This window comes from Notolepis coatsorum, assembly GCF_963971535.1.
Source record: "Notolepis coatsorum genome assembly, chromosome: 19".
In the NCBI taxonomy this organism is placed as follows: Eukaryota; Metazoa; Chordata; class Actinopteri; order Aulopiformes; family Paralepididae; genus Notolepis; species Notolepis coatsorum.
In genome coordinates this window covers 36,998,227-37,018,687 of record NC_140183.1, presented here as the reverse complement: position 1 = coordinate 37,018,687, position 20,461 = coordinate 36,998,227, and the positions used below count along the sequence as shown (strand labels likewise).

The following is a 20,461-nucleotide window of genomic DNA, read 5'->3' as shown; positions in this document are numbered from 1 at the left end:
TGTCTTTCCTTCATCATAATGACTACAGCAAAATGGCCGCTCGGATTTATTTCCGGTCGAAATTCGCGATCTATTGAATACAATTCCTAAACTCATATTTCATTAATAACACTTTAACCTATTGGTAAACAAACGTATTGCTGAAAATATACACTATGACTGCTGTTGTGACATGGTTAGGATGTTTACTGTTGGATACATTTGGGGGGAAAAACAAACATTATGTCATTCAGTCTAGACAGATTGATTTATGACGTGATGTCATTTTGGGACCGGTACTGTGTATTACAATGTATTTGATTTGATTTGATCTTTTGATCTCGAACAAACATAAACACACACACTTTAAATAACAAAATTACAAAAACTAAATGAAAATTAAATAAAAAAAACTAAATAAAAAACAAATACAAATTAAATAAAATATATCTTCCTAGACATGGAAGCAATTGCCAACATAGCTCAAGACAACTGGTTTTGTTCGAGAAGGGACAGAAAGAAGCAAAGCTTATCTCGTCCTGCCCCTTCCTTACAATATCATATTAATATGTAATAAGTTATCCATCAATATCAAAAATAATATACCTATCCACTACAGCAAAAGATAAATAAATAATTACAAAAATACTAGTTCACGTTATTTTCAAGCTCCTCTAACTCATACTTGTCCAAGAATTCCTGTTTATATCTGCATTTAAACATTTCAATAGTACTTGTTTTTATCAAGGCCATTCCAAATGGATACCCCACAAACTGAGATGCACTTACTTTTGGGAGTAGTACGGACAATAGGTTGTTTTAAATTCAATTTCTCTCTTAGATTATAACCCCCATCTCTGCCCATACAACAGTATGCATTAATTTCACGATTTACATCAGGAAACCCAAAAAGATGGGTAAACTCTATTTCACATTTTAAAATGTGGTAAACTGGGTTTAGGTGGGTTTAGGTGGGTTTACCCCCCCCCCCCCCCCACACACACCACCCTGCTGCTCATCTTACCTCAATTACCTCATAATCATACACCCCTTTTCTTGCCATTGTCAGGGAAGTGCAGCGAGACCATTTTCGAGGACATGCGGGAACCTCCAAAGAAGCCTCTCCACCTGAAGGGCCAGATGAAGTATGTCCCTCAGTGGGACTCGCTCATCTTCCTGGGGACGCCCATGTAAGACTGAAGGCAGTTATGTGACTTGTTTTCGCCCATGTAAGACTGAAGGCAGTTATGTGACTTGTTTTCGCCCCTGTAAGACTGAAGGAAGTTATGTGACTTGTTTTCGCCCATGTAAGACTTGTTTTCGCCCATGTAAGACTGAAGGCAGTTATGTGACTTGTTTTCACCCCTGTAAGACTGAAGGCAGTTATGTGACTTGTTTTCGCCCCTGTAAGACTGAAGGCAGTTATGTGACTTGTTTTCACCCATGTAAGACTGAAGGCAGTTATGTGACTTGTTTTCGCCCCTGTAAGACTGAAGGCAGTTATGTGACTTGTTTTCGCCCATGTAAGACTTGTTTTCGCCCATGTAAGACTGAAGGCAGTTATGTGACTTGTTTTCGCCCATGTAAGACTGAAGGCAATTATGTGACTTGTTTTCGCCCATGTAAGACTTGTTTTCACCCATGTAAGACTGAAGGCAGTTATGTGACTTGTTTTCGCCCATGTAAGACTGAAGGCAGTTATGTGACTTGTTTTCGCCCATGTAAGACTGAAGGAAGTTATGAGACTTGTTTTCGCCCATGTAAGACTTGTTTTCGCCCCTGTAAGACTGAAGGAAGTTATGTGACTTGTTTTCACCCATGTAAGACTGAAGGCAGTTATGTGACTTGTTTTCGCCCATGTAAGACTTCGCCCATGTAAGACTGAAGGCAGTTATGTGACTTGTTTTCGCCCATGTAAGACTGAAGGCAGTTATGTGACTTGTTTTCGCCCATGTAAGACTGAAGGCAGTTATGTGACTTGTTTTCGCCCATGTAAGACTGAAGGAAGTTATGAGACTTGTTTTCGCCCATGTAAGACTTGTTTTCGCCCCTGTAAGACTGAAGGAAGTTATGTGACTTGTTTTCACCCATGTAAGACTTGTTTTCGCCCCTGTAAGACTTGTTTTCGCCCCTGTAAGACTGAAGGAAGTTATGTGACTTGTTTTCGCCCATGTAAGACTTGTTTTCGCCCATGTAAGACTGAAGGCAGTTATGTGACTTGTTTTCGCCCATGTAAGACTTGTTTTCGCCCATGTAAGACTGAAGGCAGTTATGTGACTTGTTTTCGCCCATGTAAGACTGAAGGCAGTTATGTGACTTGTTTTCGCCCATGTAAGACTGAAGGCAGTTATGTGACTCATTCTGTCATTTGTAGTCGGGACGTCACAATGACCATTTTGCATTTAAGTGTTTTTCATCAAAATGTAGATTTTCTGCTCTTTTGTCATTATTTTACCCAATACATGTGTCATACTGCAGAGGACAGAAATGACTGGGCCCCTAAACAAGTCCATTGAATGGGCCCAAACATGTTAAACTCATATTATATTAAACATACATGTATTCCTGGCCTCCATGGAACTGGCCCCCAGAGAGCTTTCCACTGACACTTGATATTCAGGTGCCTACTAATTAGAAGATAAATAATAATGTTATTGTTAGAAAGCTGCCAAGCCATCCTCTTTCCAACTGTGTATAACTCCGTGTTAGCACAGAAAGTGATGGAAAGTACAATATATCTGCACAATCGTCTCTGTTTGTGCAGATATTCTCAAATTTTCTAAATAATGCATCTATATGCAGGTTCTGTCGGTTTGGTTTTAGTTGACCACTTTGTTAGTCAATGAGTTGATTTGTATGCCCTTTTCCATGCAGAATGAGATCTCTTTTGAAAAAGGATAACATACCTGGCAAGCACTAGTTCTAAAGAGGTATTTCTGTACAATTGCATTTGGGAAACACAATTTTACAGATTTGTCGATTTAAATAAACTAATTGATTAGTCGACAAATCTATGACTATTAGTCTTCATAAAAATGAAGACAGCCAGACTATATGAGCATAATCTGCTTAGTTGTTTCAAAGACATTTTGTAAAGAAAAAGAACCTGCAGTTTTTTATTAAACATTGGCAGACCTGGAAGGCTAATATATCCCTTCCTAGATACCGTGTCGTGTTGCACGTGGGAAGTGGAAATACAAAAGCGACAAGGTGGCAGCGTCCTTCTTGCCTAGAAGCATGAGGTGAATACAATACAGGTTTGAATTGGTTCTACTGGCCTCTTAATGTCATAAAACCTACTCAGCACATTAACTCATTCAGCGCCAAACACATAATATTACGTGTTTCCTCGCCAACGCTTGAGCACCAAACACATAATAATACGTTTTTAGATCCTTTGATATTTTTCCTTTGATCCCCGTTCTAAATCATCATCCGGATCATTCTAGCCGTCCCTGGCTCGTTTGCCTACATTGGAATTGCAATGCCGATCGAATATCACCAGGTGGCAGTATCGCCTACCTTTAAACTGGATTGGCTTGGTGTGGATACACGTTTTCCTTTTTTTGTGGTTGTAAGGGCTCCTCCTCCTGCTTGAACAGAGATTCACGGCGATCGCCTTGAAATTCCGTTGCCGAAGCGTATTTCCCATCGAAACGTGTATAGACATATACACTGGTAATCGCAATGGCGATGCGATCACTTGGAATTATTCTTTTTGGAATACCTTCTGGCTAAGGTAAGGTATATTCTATGTCTATTTTACCGAACCTGAAACATGTTTTTCTAACGATCACAGTTTTGTGTTTTTTTTAAACATGCTCGTCAAACACGATCACAGTTTATTAAAACAACCCCCCCCCCCCCCCCCCCCCACACACACCCTTGATGATTTTGTGAAGGTACATGTGTACATGGTATATACCTTTGATTTGAGAGTATTTGGGGTTTCAGGGGCTTATTGCATATATCGCGCAATCTATGGGAAAAGACTGGATTATCTTGGAAATGCGATGTTTAGAGTGTAATAAACTACAAACTACACTGTGTAGAAAGTTAAACAAACTCTTTTTTCCATGTTGGACTACAAGTAGTGTCTGTCAAATGACCACACCATTGTCTCCACAGCTATAATACAGAACACACACAGCTCTGCAAACATCATGAAACACCGTGAAAATTACCATTTTAAGCTGGCCTGAAGTGGCAGAGATGGGGACAGTTCATGGCGCTGAATGAGTTAAGGACCATGTCAACTTTCAATTCACATTTAGAAAGAGAAAAGAAAAGTTAAGAGGCAGCAGCGAAATGCCAATTGGATGCATTGATTTATATCTGCTCTGTCCTCGTGGTTATCATGAATACACTTCTCCTCCTCTCCCCTTGTTCTTGCAGTATTGAGACGGTGGAGGACATGATCAAGATGGGGGTGTATGTGAACGATCTGAACCTGCATGACTCCAGCAGAGAGCTGATCCTGGCTGGAACACAGCAGTCGGCCGAGCTGCAGCTGGCTCTGGACCAGGTGAGCCAGACACTCCCTGCTACACCAGGGCTTCCCATGACTGTAGTCAAGGGGATCCCCAGGGGTCATTGAGTGAGCTCCAGAGGGTCAGTAGATAAGTGAGGTATCGGTTTGATTACACCTGTGCACATGAAGTGCTGGCGAGGGGGTATTCAGGTTATCACTCCTGTCCATGTGTGTGTGTCTGTCTGTCTGTCTGTCTGTCTGTCTGTCTGTCTGTCTGTCTGTCTGTCTGTCTGTCTGTATGTCTGTCTGTATGTATGTTTATGTGTATATCTCCTATAGTTCTAATCCAATTAGGAGGAAACATACTACATACAAACAAACATATTTATTTACCCCACCACCCTATGCCCCCCATTTTCCTGTCTATTCCAAAGTACTTTGTTGGTACATCTCACTCTTGTGTCGCATGTGTGGTGTTTTTGTCCAGGAGCAACAGAAGTACGCCCAGCTGCAGGAGATCATCAAGAAGCTGGATGAGGAGAAGAAGAGAGGGGACTCCCTGCTGTACGCCATGATCCCCAAAGCTGTGGCCGACCGCCTCAGGAAGGGCGTCACTGCCCTAGAGACATGCCAGGTACAGGACAAGACATAAAAGCAGCACAGTGGCACAGTGGTTAGCACTGTTGCCTCACAAGGAGGTCCTGGGTTCAATCCCCAGCAGGGGGCCTTTCTATGTGGAGTTTGCATTCTCTCCATGTTTGTGTGGGTTTCCTCTGGAGTTGGTCCCTTGACCAAGGTACTGGCATTACAACTGGAGTTGGTCCCGTGACCAAGGTACTGGCATTACAACTGGAGTTGGTCCCTGGACCAAGGTACTGGCATTACAACTGGAATTGGTCCCTGGACCAAGGTACTGGCATTACAGCTGGAGTTGGTCCCTTGACCAAGGTACTGGCATTACAGCTGGAGTTGGTCCCTTGACCAAGGTACTGGCATTACAGCTGGAGTTGGTCCCTTGACCAAGGTACTGGCATTACAGCTGGAGTTGGTCCCTTGACCAAGGTACTGGCATTACAGCTGGAGTTGGTCCCTTGACCAAGGTACGGGCATTACAGCTGGAGTTGGTCCCTTGACCAAGGTACTGGCATTACAACTGGAGCTGGTCCCTTGACCAAGGTACTGGCATTACAGCTGGAGTTGGTCCCTTGACCAAGGTACTGGCATTACAGCTGGAGTTGGTCCCTTGACCAAGGTACTGGCATTACAGCTGGAGTTGGTCCCTTGACCAAGGTACTGGCATTACAACTGGAGTTGGTCCCTGGAACAAGGTACTGGCATTATAACTGGAGTTGGTCCCTTGACCAAGGTACTGGCATTACAACTGGAGTTGGTCCCTTCGAGCAAGGTACTGGCATTACACCTGGAGTTGGTCCCTTGACAAAGGTACTGGCATTACAGCTGGAGTTGGTCCCTTGACCAAGGTACTGGCATTACAGCTGGAGTTGGTCCCTTGACCAAGGTACGGGCATTACAGCTGGAGTTGGTCCCTTGACCAAGGTACTGGCATTACAACTGGAGCTGGTCCCTTGACCAAGGTACTGGCATTACAGCTGGAGTTGGTCCCTTGACCAAGGTACTGGCATTACAGCTGGAGTTGGTCCCTTGACCAAGGTACTGGCATTACAGCTGGAGTTGGTCCCTTGACCAAGGTACTGGCATTACAACTGGAGTTGGTCCCTGGAACAAGGTACTGGCATTATAACTGGAGTTGGTCCCTTGACCAAGGTACTGGCATTACAACTGGAGTTGGTCCCTTCGAGCAAGGTACTGGCATTACACCTGGAGTTGGTCCCTTGACAAAGGTACTGGCATTACAACTGGAGCTGGTCCCTGGACCAAGGTACTGGCATTACAACTGGAGCTGGTCCCTTGACCAAGGTACTGGCATTACAACTGGAGCTGGTCCCTTGACCAAGGTACTGGTATTACAACTGGAGCTGGTCCCTGGACCAAGGTACTGGCATTACAACTGGAGCTGGTCCCTTCGAGCAAGGTACTGGCATTACAACTGGAGCTGGTCCCTAGACCAAGGTACTGGCATTACAACTGGAGCTGGTCCCTTGACCAAGGTACTGGCATTACAACTGGAGTTGGTCCCCGGGCTCCATACTGTGTGGCTGCCCACTGCTCCTAAATAGTTAGGATGGGTCAAATGCAGAGGACAAATTTCCTTGAGGGGATTAATAAATGTTCAACTTAATTTAAGAGAATGAACGTATGCATTGGCAGGCAGTCAGGTAGTCATAGGGAAGTTCAGTTTATACCAAGCAACACAATAGAAAACTTAAATGGATATTTCACTTTAGCAGAAATCATCACTCTTACCGCTATCTAAAGTCATCTACTAGTAAGCTAGCGACCATCGCTGTCCCTGTTGTCTGATGTTTTTTTTTTTTAAATACTTTCAGAAAAGAAGATGCTACCCGTGTATTTTAGACTACCGGCCACTGTAGTTAGGCTAATCATCCACCCTCTTTAGCAGTAGATACACGAAACAACTACAACACTACAAAATAAACGTAACCCCTTAAGCTCGAGCGGTCCAGTACCAGTACGAGATGGATATCACGCCATAAATAGATGAATACAGAACCTATTAATTAATGTTGCGTTTCCTTTTCAAATGTAGCCAAGAGTAAAGACCCTAACCCTCTCAAAACAGCAGTCAAATTGTATATTTTCAGCACTATGCTTGTTTACCAATGATTTTAAGTAGGGATGTTCGATATTGTCCAACTCTTAATTTCCGATACAAATATCAACCGATACCGATATACGGTATGCAGGGTGTGTGTGTGTGTGTGTGTCTCCCCCCCCCCCCAAACTGAATAATTTCAGGTAATTAACATTACATATCTCTTTTATTTTTTTCTACTTTTTCTCCCATTTTCAATTTTTTTCTCCCATCCCAATTTCGTATCGTCCAATTCTACCCTCCCCTGTCTCGAACGCTGTTTGGCCATGCCTCCCACAAGCCGGCTGTAATGTGGACGAAGCCATACATTGCACGAGTCCCCTCCGGTACTCGAGGTAGCAGCCGTTGCATCTTTTCACCTGCACAGCGCGATCTTTCAGCGTCGGGGGTCTGCGCTTTGGAGGGACGCCGCCCCCGTCGCTTCCTGATACTACTGCGCAGGCGCACCAACCGACCTGTAGGAGTCGCTGTCCACAACATCCGATCCCCACCCATCAGCTTCCCACCCCCTAATACTGCCAAATGTATTAGTATGAACGACCAGCAAAGCTGAATGCAATGCAGAGAGCTGGGCTCGAACCCAGCGTCTCCTGCATTGGTGGTGAGCGCCTTGCCCACTGCACCACCTAGCCGCCCAACATTACATATCTCTTGTCGTGGAATTAACACAACATTATGCATACTTTTGACAATAAATAAAATAAGAATGTATTCTTACTTGCTTGCCTGGGTAAATAAAGGTTAAATAAATGTAAAAAATATATATAGTAATAAATAAATTCAGATTTTTTTTTTTGAAAACTGATACCGATCATTTCCGATATTACATTTGAATGCCAATATTGGCCAATAATATGGGTAGGCCGATAATATCGGACATCCCTAATTTTAAGTGGGCTTGACATTAACTTTTTGGCTCACTAGCCACTGTGGCTAGTGGTTTTCCAAAGTCACTAGCCACTCAGCATTTTCACCAGCCAAAAATCCCCACACTCACGCCCCCACTCAAAAAGTAATAAATATAGGTAATTGGACAATGTAACTGCAAGCATTTGTTTGGACATACGATTTTATTTGAACAGAAACATCTAAAATAACATCTAATCCAAAATGTCAGTAGTGTGGTGTGTGCTAAAATAATATCTAATCCAAAGTGTCAGTAGTGTGGTGTGTGATAAAATAACATCTAATCCAAAAACATCTGTCCCCACCTGAACACCCCACCCACCCAGACAAGTACAAACTTAATTCTGCTCATCTACCCTGAAGAAAAAACAGTATGACTTAGCTATGTATTTTTCATATAACGTTAACACTGAGTGTGTTTATATGCACATTGTAACTGAGGGGTACAATTCCCTGACTGTATTGTTAGATATGGTATTTAATACCACTACCTCTTGTACTTTAACTTCTGGCCATCCAGTACATGATATAAGTATGATGAACACTTTCCCACCTGATGAAACGAATCCACACAAATGTACAAATCGAAGGTTTAATATAGCAAAAGGTATATACAACGTTCACTTGTTTACACTTATGATTTGAAATATGCACTTTTATGGCAAATTAGTATTCGTAGGTAAATCAACATTGAATGTCCAATCTCTGGTTACGCAGGGAGTAAGTATACAACCTGGAACATTTAGGAACGATAGCGATGGTACTTAAATGATTATAGCTGGATACACTAAGGGGGGGGGGGGTCCCGCTGGTTGTAAGACAGTAGGAGGGGGGGGTTAGAGAAGCCGCTGGCGGTATCCCATCTGGCCGACGGTTTCTTGGGAGAATTCAAAGTCTTGAACACGGTGCCCACAGAACCTCGGTCCGCAGACGAATACAGCTGGACCCTCTGTGGACGGTAGCTGCCGGTCCACAACGGAGAGACGTGAGGCGACCTCACTGGTGTAGAGCGCCGTCTCACCTGGAGTCCTCTCCGGGGGGTAGTTCCAACACTCCGCAGTGTTGGCCTTTATCCATGGAATAATCAAAGCACCCAAAGCATAATCCAAGCCGTGGAAGGCTCGCCGTCGTCCGGGTAGAGTAATCCAATATACAGGTCCAGTCGCCCTGGCCCGGAGCTCCTCGGATGCAAGCACCACTAGGGGTCTGCCCAGCCTGGTTAAGCGTCCAGATAACGTCAGGAACGATGGGGGTACTGATAACTTTAGAACTCTAACCGAACGATGCACCATACATAAATAGACTATTATTAGCTTAATAGAATACGTCCAACTCGACGGTATAGTGCCAAACTATGACTATTCAACTATTAATCTACACGATATCTCAATGCCTATTCTGGAGGCCAAGTAGGCCTTACTACACCACACGTGCGTCGTGGGGAGGCTTCGCGTCTGTCACTGTTGGAGGGTAAAGAACTGGACTAAAGAAAGTTCTACTTTACTTGCGCCATATATATATGCGCTATGAACAAATAGTACCATTCGTATTTCGCCCGACATATTCCTGCGCGGAACCGGGGCTTGCCACGACATGTTGGGCGGCACGATTGAACTTGGACCTAGGGGTATGGCAACCTGGCGCCAGGTTCTCGTCCAATGGTAGAATGAAACTATTATGGGCTGTTTAGTAGACTAAAGGGATATTCAGTGCATATTGTACAAGGAATATACAGGGGATATCATACGATATACAAATACAATTAAATATATATATATAAATAAATATATATATTCGGTTTAATCTGATCCTTCACAACAGCCGCCCCCTAATTAGTCCCACCTAATTAGCTAAGCAGAGACAGATTAACCGCACTGTCTACCACTCAAGGTCCGCTGTAAGGGTCAGTCAACTCACAAAGTCATGGGGTCATGGTCATCATCGATAGTATCTGGGAGTCGGGGCAGTTCTATGAGCCTCGCCACGGGACGTGTGTAAGTGCGCCCTTGGACGAGTACTTCAGCTGCTCGGACCTTGCCATCGGCACCGGTGATCACTTTGCTTACGCGGCCAGCCGGCCACATAGCTCTGGGTAGTGACTGGTCAATAATCATGACGACTGTTCCTTCTGTCAAATTGTCTCTCTCTTTTACCCACTTCTGGCGGGTCTGTAGAGACGGTAGGTAGTGGAGTAGGAAGCTGCTCCAAAACTTGTCAGCTAGTACCTGACTGTACCTCCACATTCTTCGGCCGTTCGCTTCTTCAGGCCTGTACATTGTCTGGGGTAGCGCGGGGTCCAGCCGCCCCATTAGGAGTGTGTTGGGGGTGACTGGGTCGACATCTGCTACATCACTGGAGACGTAACCGAGGGGCTTTGAGTTCAATACTCCCTCGATCTCCGTGAGGACTGTCATTGGGACTTCCTCCGCCACAGTCTGGGCCCCAAGTACGGCGTACAGGGCTGTCTTTATAGAACGTACTTCTCGTTCCCAGGTGCCACCGAAGTGGGGTGCGTTCGGGGGATTAAACTGGAAGTCAATCTGGGATGGAGCGAGGTGGGTCTTAAGTTCTGGGCCCATAGCTTGGAAGCTCTCTCTCAGCTCTCTTTCTCCGCCTTTGAAGTTGGTCCCGTGATCAGACAACAATGTAGACGGCTTTCCTTTCCGTGATGTGAATCTTCGGAAGGCCATAAGGAATGTTCTCTGCTGCGCACTCTCTAGGGTAATGCAGTCATCTATGTTGGGGTCTGTGGAGGCGACTGTGCTCAGTCCACAGAACATAGGTTTCTTGTTCTCAGCCTCCTCGTTACTTGCTTCCCGCGGGGTGGGCGTAGGCCACTCTCCTTCCGGGAGCTTGAGGAATTCTGGTCCGTCACTGTAGATGTTGCGACGGGTTAGGTCATCCAGAGACATTCCCCGGGTGATGACGTCAGCTGGGTTGTGTTTGGTGTCCACATACCGCCAGCTCGCTGCTTCTGTTAACTCTTGAATCTCGGTGACTCTGACTCCCACGAAGACTTTGTATCTGCATGAATCAGACTGGATCCATGTGAGTACTGTCGTGGAATCTGACCACAAGATTGTTCTGTGCACCGGAATGGTGAGTTCACGTTGGATTAACGTGGCTAGATGCGCTCCTGCTAGGGCTGCGCAGAGCTCTAGACGTGGGATAGATTGTTGCTTACGTGGGGCTATTCTTGAGCGGGCCAGGATGAAAGCAGTGTGTATCTTTCCTCCCTTCTCTTGGGCACGCAAGTAGGCCACCGATCCGTAGGCGTATATTGACGCCTGGGAGTGAGCGGAGTTCCGTCTCCCACTCTCTCCATGTTGAGGCAAGGTGTGCGGGTATTGGGTCGTCCCAGCCCTGGTCCTTGTCCCATAGTGCTCGTACAATCATCTTTGCCCTGGTGGTGTAAGGTAGAATACATCCCAACGGGTCATATTGTCTGGCGAGTGTTCTGTACACACTCCGTCTGGTGGTCGGTATCGCCGTCGACCTTCCCTGCTCTGGAGCCAAGGGTTTGTGTCTATAGTGGAGCGAGTCTGTTTTGAAGCGCCAGACTAGTCCTAGTGTCATTTCTTGGGCTTCTCCCGGGATTGTCGCCATCCAGGTCTCGCTGCTGGCAGCCTTGTCCGCGGGGGAGAGGCTGCGCAATACGTGCGGGTCACTGCTGGCCCACTGCCTGAGATCAAAGCCGCCTTTGATCAGGGAGGCGCGTAACTTGATTAGGAGAGCCTCGGCTTCTTCTTGAGTCGAAACGCTTTGTAAACAGTTGTCCACGTAGAAACTGTTCTTCACACTGTGTTGGACCTCTTCATCTGCTGTTGGGTCCTCTGCGACGTGTTTCTGTAGTGCAAATGTAGCACAGCACGGGCTGCATGTGGTTCCGAAGGGGAGTACTTCCCACTGGTAGATGGCTGGGTTCTCATCTCCGATCCTCTCTCTCCATAGGAACCGCAGCAGAGGCTTGTCCTCCTCTACTAGTCTCACCTGCAAGAACATCCCTTTGATATCCCCGCTGATAGCCACCTTGTCCTGGCGGAAGCGCAGTAGCACGCCTAGTAGGGAGGGGCCGAGTGTGGGGCCAGGCAAAAGCTCTTTATTCAGATTTTGGGATCCGATCTGGTAGCTGCAGTTAAACACAATGCGATCCTTGCCGTTGTGATGGACCTTGTGATGCGGCACGTACCATGATTCGGTCGTCTGATCGGCCTCTTTAATGTCAATCTTTGTTACGTGTCCCGCTGTGATTAGCTTCTCAATCTCAGCGCGGTACACACTCTCTTGAGCGGGGTCTTTGGCTAGGCGCCGCTCCGTGTTCAATAGATAGCGCTCCGTGGCGTCTTTCTTTGCGTGAAAGGTGGGCATTCCCTCTCGCCTCAGGAGTGGAGTTGCGTATCTCATCACTCCGCCGACTGTGACTCTCTTTGTCCCCTGCTCGAGTAGGTTGATGGCGTAAATGTCTTCTTTAGAACGAATATCTTTCTTTTCGTTCTTAAAGGGCATTGTCTCTAGTGTCCATAGCCTCTCGACATGCTGCAGGAGAGTGGTGTCTTCTTCTGTCGTTCTGGAGTGGAGGCAGCTAGTGGCTGCTGTTCGGTTGAGAGATTTAGCGAGGGGGCCTTGTAGGGTCCACCCTAGGCGGGTCTCGACTGCTGCAGGACAGCCTCGGGGTCCTGTATGAACCCGGTCAATCAGGACTATGAGTTCTGCATGGTCGGAGCCTATCAGCAGGGTCGGGGTAGCGCCGTCTATGAGCGGGATAGGTAATTGGCGCAGGTGCACATATTTATCCATCAACTTGGTGACAGGGTAGGTGTACTGCGATAGTCCTATTTCTTGGCTGGTGAAAGCATTTGTAATCTTGTACCGTCGCTCTGGCTGCCCGTTTGCTGCGATAGTGAAGGAGACATTCTCGCCCTTTATCGTCTTTAAATCTCTTCTTATTGTCCGAATCGTCATTTCGTTCTTGCTCCCCCGCAGTCCCAGCTGGGCCGCAGCGGACGCGAGCAGAAGGGTCTTCTCTGACCCGTCGTCAAGGACGGCGTAAGTGTCCATGACTTTATCTTGGTAGCTCAATGTCACACGGACTACCTTTAAGAGCACTTGGGCGCCGCTGCTGCTGGCGGGGTCAATGTACATGACACTTGCCTTGGTGCCGCTCCGTGGTGCAGGTGGAGGCCGTCTTCCGTTACTTTCGTGTAGTATATCTAGATGGGCTCCATCGCACCGGCTGCACCTTTTCTTTAGGCGGCATTCGGCTGCCATGTGGGGCACATCGATAACAGCGCCTGTTGGACTTTATCCATTGACTCACTTCTTCCGCATTCATCTTTGTGAATAGGTCACATTGTGACAGCCAGTGTTCTTTCTCACAGTAGGGACACGCTATCTTCCACTTCTCTTTTCTCGAGGGGGTGCTGTGACTCTTACTGCTTGGTACTGACTCTGATTGGTGCATGACAGTCACCGATCTTCTTCCATCATTTATTCTCCTGGGTCCCTCTCTGGAGCTTGGCGTGCTCCGCCCGAATGTATCTAGTCGTAAGCTGCTGACTTCTCTCGCCAGGAAGTCGGCTAGATCAAGGAGGGATGGCTCGGGCCGTTGGGATCCCGGTAATCTCTCTGCCGCCTAAAGCGCTCCTGTCTTGCGGGTGGCAGCTTCTCCAAAATCCTCTCGACGTTAGAGTTGGCGTATAGCTCATGCATGCCCTTTTCCCGTTCCGCTCCCAGCATCCCTACCAGGGACTGCACTTTGATTGACAGGTCGTCTAATGAGCGATTGTCCGTGGCTGGGGGTAGGCGATCAATATGCCTTATCTCTTGGATTACGTAATCCCATATACGTCCATATCTCTGGTCCAGCGCCGCTAGGGCCGCTGTGTATGGTGTCGAAGAGGTGGCATAGGCTAGCGCTATATTGTGCGCTCGCGGTACTTTCAGGTGCTTCAGTAATATTGCATACTTGTGGCGTTCATCAGCGACATCCACCATCATTGTCTCTAAGCACATCCGGAGCTCCGTGTACTGTGCTCGACTCTCATAGGCGAAGTCTGGAAATGACGGCGTGGCAATGTATGACGCCGTGGAGGGCTGATACATCGGCGAGCGTTGGGGGAGAGACCTCCTGGGCGAGTCCCCTCTTGCGCCTCGCTGTGGGCTGGTACTGACAGGGTACCATGGCCCGCTGGTCCAGGTGCTATTCCTCGGGGCTGGTCGTGCGTCGTGTTCACCCGTGAATAGAGTCGGGGGTCTGTAGCGCAGCGCCGCGGGGGTATAGCCTGGACTGTATGGGACCTCCTGGTCCGGTGGAGTACTGTGCTGTCGTCGGGCTTGGTTCTCCTCCTCTCCCTCTTCTTCCTCTATCAGATCTTCCAGATCCTGTAATCGTTTATTTAGCTTCTCCGCAGTGTATGCCGCTCCTTCCTTGTAGCTGGGTCTCGCTTGGACCGGTCTGTGAAGGGGGTCTGCGGGGGGTATAGACTCGGTCTGTTGGTCAAGTTCAGGGTCGCTTGCTCGTTGAGGAGACGCTGCCCTTGACTGTTGTCTCGACGAGTTCCTTGAACCCCTGGCGGAGGGAGAGGGTGTTGCCTTGCGGATCAGCTGCTCCATTAGCTGCGCTTGTAACTTGTCGCGCTCGACTTCGCGCTTGGTGAGATCTGCTTCTCTTTGGGCACCGGCAGCGGCGCGCTGGGCGTCGGCCCGGTCTCTTGCCATATTCTCTTCTGTCTGAAGGCGTCTCATCTCCAGGCGTGTGCGCTCTTCTTCGCTCCGTTGTTGCGCTTGGAGTTGTTCGCGCTCGCTAAGCGCCTGTGCTTGGAGACGGTCTCTTTCAATGGTAAAATGTTCGCGCTCGCTAAGCGTCTGCGCTTGGAGTCGATCGCGTTCGGTAGAGGCTGTCAGGCTGACGAGGAACGCCTGTTGTAGCATCCTCTCCGCTTCGCTGGGGGAAGGCGGTTGTGGAGGTGAGCCGCTCCTGCGTGAGCCGCTCCTGGGGGTACTCGTTGGGGAGTCCTGGAGCTCTATTTCCTCGGCGCTCTCCTCCTCTTCTTCCGTGCAGAGTTCTCTCTCTGTAGGGTCGTCTTCCTCCCGGGGCTGGTCGGGGACTACTTCTTGGGTAGTGGCGGGGGGTAAAGGCATGTCCGCTCCCTCCTGGTCCCCACCGTGAGCTTGGTCAGTTACATTAGGACCTACTAGGGCCTCTGTGGTCGGGGAAACCTGGTCGTTAAGGTCAGACATAATTTTACTTTATACTTTTACCGCGTTTACCGTTTGTCGAAGGCTAGGTAGTTGACTGACAGTGTAAGCCTCTAAGTACTGAGGTGTCTGTCGTCTGCGCCGCGGGCGTTCTAGGTTAGGAGGATCGTTTCGTGGAGTGTTCATCATAGGCCATTTCAATATTAATAACACTATATTAATATTACACTAGTTACCCTCCGGCTCGAAGGACCAATTGTAACTGAGGGGTACAATTCCCTGACTGTATTGTTAGATATGGTATTTAATACCACTACCTCTTGTACTTTAACTTCTGGCCATCCAGTACATGATATAAGTATGATGAACACTTTCCCACCTGATGAAACGAATCCACACAAATGTACAAATCGAAGGTTTAATATAGCAAAAGGTATATACAACGTTCACTTGTTTACACTTATGATTTGAAATATGCACTTTTATGGCAAATGAGTATTCGTAGGTAAATCAACATTGAATGTCCAATCTCTGGTTACGCAGGGAGTAAGTATACAACCTGGAATATTTAGGAACGATAGCGATGGTACTTAAATGATTATAGCTGGATACACTAAGGGGGGGGGGGGTCCCGCTGGTTGTAAGACAGTAGGAGGGGGGGGGTTAGAGAAGCCGCTGGCGGTATCCCATCTGGCCGACGGTTTCTTGGGAGAATTCAAAGTCTTGAACACGGTGCCCACAGAACCTCGGTCCGCAGACGAATACAGCTGGACCCTCTGTGGACGGTAGCTGCCGGTCCACAACGGAGAGACGTGAGGCGACCTCACTGGTGTAGAGCGCCGTCTCACCTGGAGTCCTCTCCGGGGGGTAGTTCCAACACTCCGCAGTGTTGGCCTTTATCCATGGAATAATCAAAGCACCCAAAGCATAATCCAAGCCGTGGAAGGCTCGCCGTCGTCCGGGTAGAGTAATCCAATATACAGGTCCAGTCGCCCTGGCCCGGAGCTCCTCGGATGCAAGCACCACTAGGGGTCTGCCCAGCCTGGTTAAGCGTCCAGATAACGTCAGGAACGATGGGGGTACTGATAACTTTAGAACTCTAACCGAACGATGCACCATACATAAATAGACTATTATTAGCTTAATAGAATACGTCCAACTCGACGGTATAGTGCCAAACTATGACTATTCAACTATTAATCTACACGATATCTCAATGCCTATTCTGGAGGCCAAGTAGGCCTTACTACACCACACGTGCGTCGTGGGGAGGCTTCGCGTCTGTCACTCTGTTGGAGGGTAAAGAACTGGACTAAAGAAAGTTCTACTTTACTTGCGCCATATATATATGCGCTATGAACAAATAGTACCATTCGTATTTCGCCCGACATATTCCTGCGCGGAACCGGGGCTTGCCACGACATGTTGGGCGGCACGATTGAACTTGGACATAGGGGTATGGCAACCTGGCGCCAGGTTCTCGTCCAATGGTAGAATGAAACTATTATGGGCTGTTTAGTAGACTAAAGGGATATTCAGTGCATATTGTACAAGGAATATACAGGGGATATCATACGATATACAAATACAATTAAATATATATATATAAATAAATATATATATTCGGTTTAATCTGATCCCTTACAACACACATTATACGCCGATCATAACCCAACAATGGTAATAATGTGATTATTAAAATGGTCATGTGAAAATGGGCTCCAGACTAACTTTTTTCACCACCGTGATGAATATGAGAGAGAGAGAGAGAGAGAGAGAGAGAGAGAGAGAGAGAGAGAGAGAGAGAGAGAGAGAGAGAGAGAGAGAGAGAGAGAGTGAGATCGATCTGGGGCAGCTGTCCATGGTGCTGAATATTTGCTGTGTTAGTCTGGAGCCTGTATGCTTCTTAATGTTAAAAGAATGTGGCTAGCTAACAAACACCGTAATATTAGTTTAATAATACACGTTACATAATACATGTTAGTTTGTCTAATACTTACTCGCACATCCACAAATAGTCGGTGAATGGTCTGCCTTTCTTCCCGATTGCGTGAACGTTGCGGAACAGCAGCTTCAACTTGTCCAACTGAGCCGATTTCATTGAGACCAGGGATCTCACCGCAACCCACAATATACCGCCACATTGTAACGTTAAGTTAGCTAACTGTCTGTACTAACCAGTTGAGCTATTAATGTTAACAGCGTTCGTTCAGCTGTCAGCTGTCACACACACCACACGGAAGCAACACGACGCGCGCGATAGGGCGAAGTGGATGGGCCAATGAATGAACACACTGTGCGCACCCAGTCCTCTTGGGAGTTGTAGTATTATATAGTCACCTGGATTTACTTCATTATTGCAGATGCCTTTTGTAGACTACAATGTCTTTTTTTCATATAAAAAAAAAAAGCCACCCGCCACGTTGGCGGGAAGAATGAAGAAGTTACACACCAATGCCGAATTCTTCCCGCATTGGGCATGTGGGCGGGTATTAATGTCAAGCCCTTATTACTGAAATATGAGTTTATAAAAATCTCTGCGGATTGCATCGGAGAGCGGAGGATTTAGGCGGAAGTAAAGCAAGCTGTCATAAGTGTGTGTACTAAGGATGCTCGATATTGGCTTTTTTAATAAATCGGACATCCCTAGTGTGTACTCCTATGAACGGGAAGACCCAGGGCTTTCGATGGGCTTTAGAATTGAATACAACTACACTTCCCAGCTCACGCCAGCCCCTGTCAATCATCTGACTTCCAGCGTGAATCTTTTTTTTATTTACGTGGCATTTAATTTTCATGGCATAGCATTTTTCATTACAAAAAAGTAACTGTACTTACAGTAGATTTCATCCATGGTTTTTGCTGCTGTCAGGGGCGCGTGAATAAAGGCAACCAACTTGTGTTCAGCTTTTCTCTGATTGGCCACGACCCCACGCCGCTAGCCCGCCCCCTTTTACCGCGAGTGCGGCAGGAACCTTCAAGTTCCCTGGTGCAAAATAAATCTGGTAGTTCGTTTATGACGTTAATTATTTAGTTTAGTTATGACATGCCTGGTGGTACTCTGCCATTGGAAAGGGGAGATTTGGCCCGATCCATAGATGTGTGACTTGGCCATAATAAAGTAATTTATATGCCTTATATTCTATATTCATATTTCAAATTGCATGTGTCCGGATTGCAAAATGCAGTACTCTATCTACAAAACCCCCTGTAAATCATCTGCCCTTCATTCATTTGCTTAGAGTTTTTGTACACGTGATCTCAAGAAGGTGCTGAATTAGCTTTTCACATCTGGTCAATGTTAGCATGGTGATATTCACCATCAAAGATGAAAAAATAAAATAAGAAAAAATAAAATGTATATTCTCCTTTGGTTCATTACAATTTACTCAAGCCTGGTAACAGACACAATATTTCTGATGCTGGGAATACATTCCCAGAGATCCATAGATGTCCCTAGATACCAAGAACATGCAAATGGACCTTGGAGCAATCTTCCATTTACTTAGGTATGTATTTGTAGGCGAATTTTCGGAAAATATGGCTAGGGTTTAAGAGGTTAAAGATAAAAACTGAATTGATCAGGCTGCTCCAGAGGAGAGCACAAGGTTAGGGCCCTGTCCATGGTGCTGAAATTAGATTAGGGCCTGGGCTACCCCTGTCCATGGTGCTGAAATTAGAATAGGGCCTGGGCTACCCCTGTCCATGGTGCTGAAATTAGATTAGGGCCTGGGCTACCCCTGTCCATGGTGCTGAAAAGAGATTAGGGCCTGGGCTACCCCGTCCATGGTGCTGAAATGAGGGAGGGAGGGGGGGGGGGCTTGATATTGCACTTATAATAGGTTTACTGTACAGGTCTATACCTAATATTGTTGAAATCGTCTTTGTTACCTTTCTGCACAGAGAAATTGTAAAATGGCAATAATTGTTAGTTCCGGTTGTAAGCAGAGCTTTTATGTAGTCAGAAGGCACTGTTTATTCTCTCCTGTCCATAGGGTATTTTGTGCTTCCCATAACCTGTTAAGCTGTAGCCCTATTTCGCCTAAAGGTACATGCCTAAGTAAATGGAAGATTGCTCCACTTCTGCAAGATCAATTTACATGTTCTTGGTATCTAGGAACATCTAGGGACCTGGGGGTATGTATTTCCAGTGTCAGAAATATTGTGTCTGTTACTAGGCTTGAGTAAATTGTAATGAAGAAAAGGAGAATATAAATGATTTATTTTTGCATCTGTGCCGGTGAATAACACCATGTTACAATTGTGCCGTAACCGAGGTCGCTCACTGAGCTCATTCACCACCTTATTGAGATCAAGTGTAAAAAAAAATCTAAGCAAATGAATAAAGGGAAGATGATTAAACAGAAGGATTTGTAGATACAGTAATAAATGATAATCGATTTAAATTATGAATTCATATTTGACCTTGAACTTGACCTTATTATCGCCAAATCATACATCTATGGATAGGGAAAATGCTCCTCTTTCCAATGGCAGGGTTGAATCTGGATTTAGTCATTTCCTTGCGGTTTTATGATAATTCGCATTTTTCCGATAAATTTGTATTTCCGATCAATCGTATAAAACATCGGTAAAAATGAAAATATACACTTTGACTACTGTTTTTGATAGGGTTATGGTCTTTACTCTTGGCTAGAATTTGTTTTATAAAAAAAACATTAACCTCTTAACATCCAAGGGCCCACATGTGGACGATTCGCGATGCCACTTTGCCGACCTCTAGTGGCTCGGGTGTGCATTTCTTTTAATACAATATATATATAGAATTAAAGCCCTGTTTGTTGCCTGTCGATTGCCCATTCAGGTGACAAAATCCGTTCAGCGGTTCTCGAGTTACATGCCGATATGTGAGGCGTGCCCCAAAGGACGCAAAAGTACACATTACCACCCCCGACTCCCGGGGCTCTATCTCCGTCAATCATTTGGCGATCTCGAAAATCTGTACAGAGGGTTGTAGCCAATGAGTGTGGCTTTCCAATGATACCCCATGATATGATAATTGGGGATCTAATATGGTCTCTATTGATCGATTTATGATAAAGAAAAGCAGGGTCCCCCTACAGGGGGACCTTAACGGTCTATACATAATATTGTTGAAATAGTCTTTGTTACCTTTCTGCACAGAGAAATTG

At 46.3% G+C, this 20,461-nt stretch overlaps 1 protein-coding gene across 1 annotated transcript in view; it reads left to right on the top strand.

Moving 5' to 3' along the window:
• LOC311245767 (soluble guanylate cyclase 88E-like) overlaps positions 1 to 20,461 on the top strand; it is a 114,706-nt gene that overhangs the window by 67,551 nt on the left and 26,694 nt on the right. Inside the window, exons 10-12 of the mRNA XM_084335746.1 lie at positions 1,049 to 1,169; positions 4,375 to 4,504; positions 4,938 to 5,084. Coding sequence (XP_084191872.1) covers positions 1,049 to 1,169; positions 4,375 to 4,504; positions 4,938 to 5,084 — 398 coding nt within the window. The remainder of the gene's footprint in view (positions 1 to 1,048; positions 1,170 to 4,374; positions 4,505 to 4,937; positions 5,085 to 20,461) is intronic.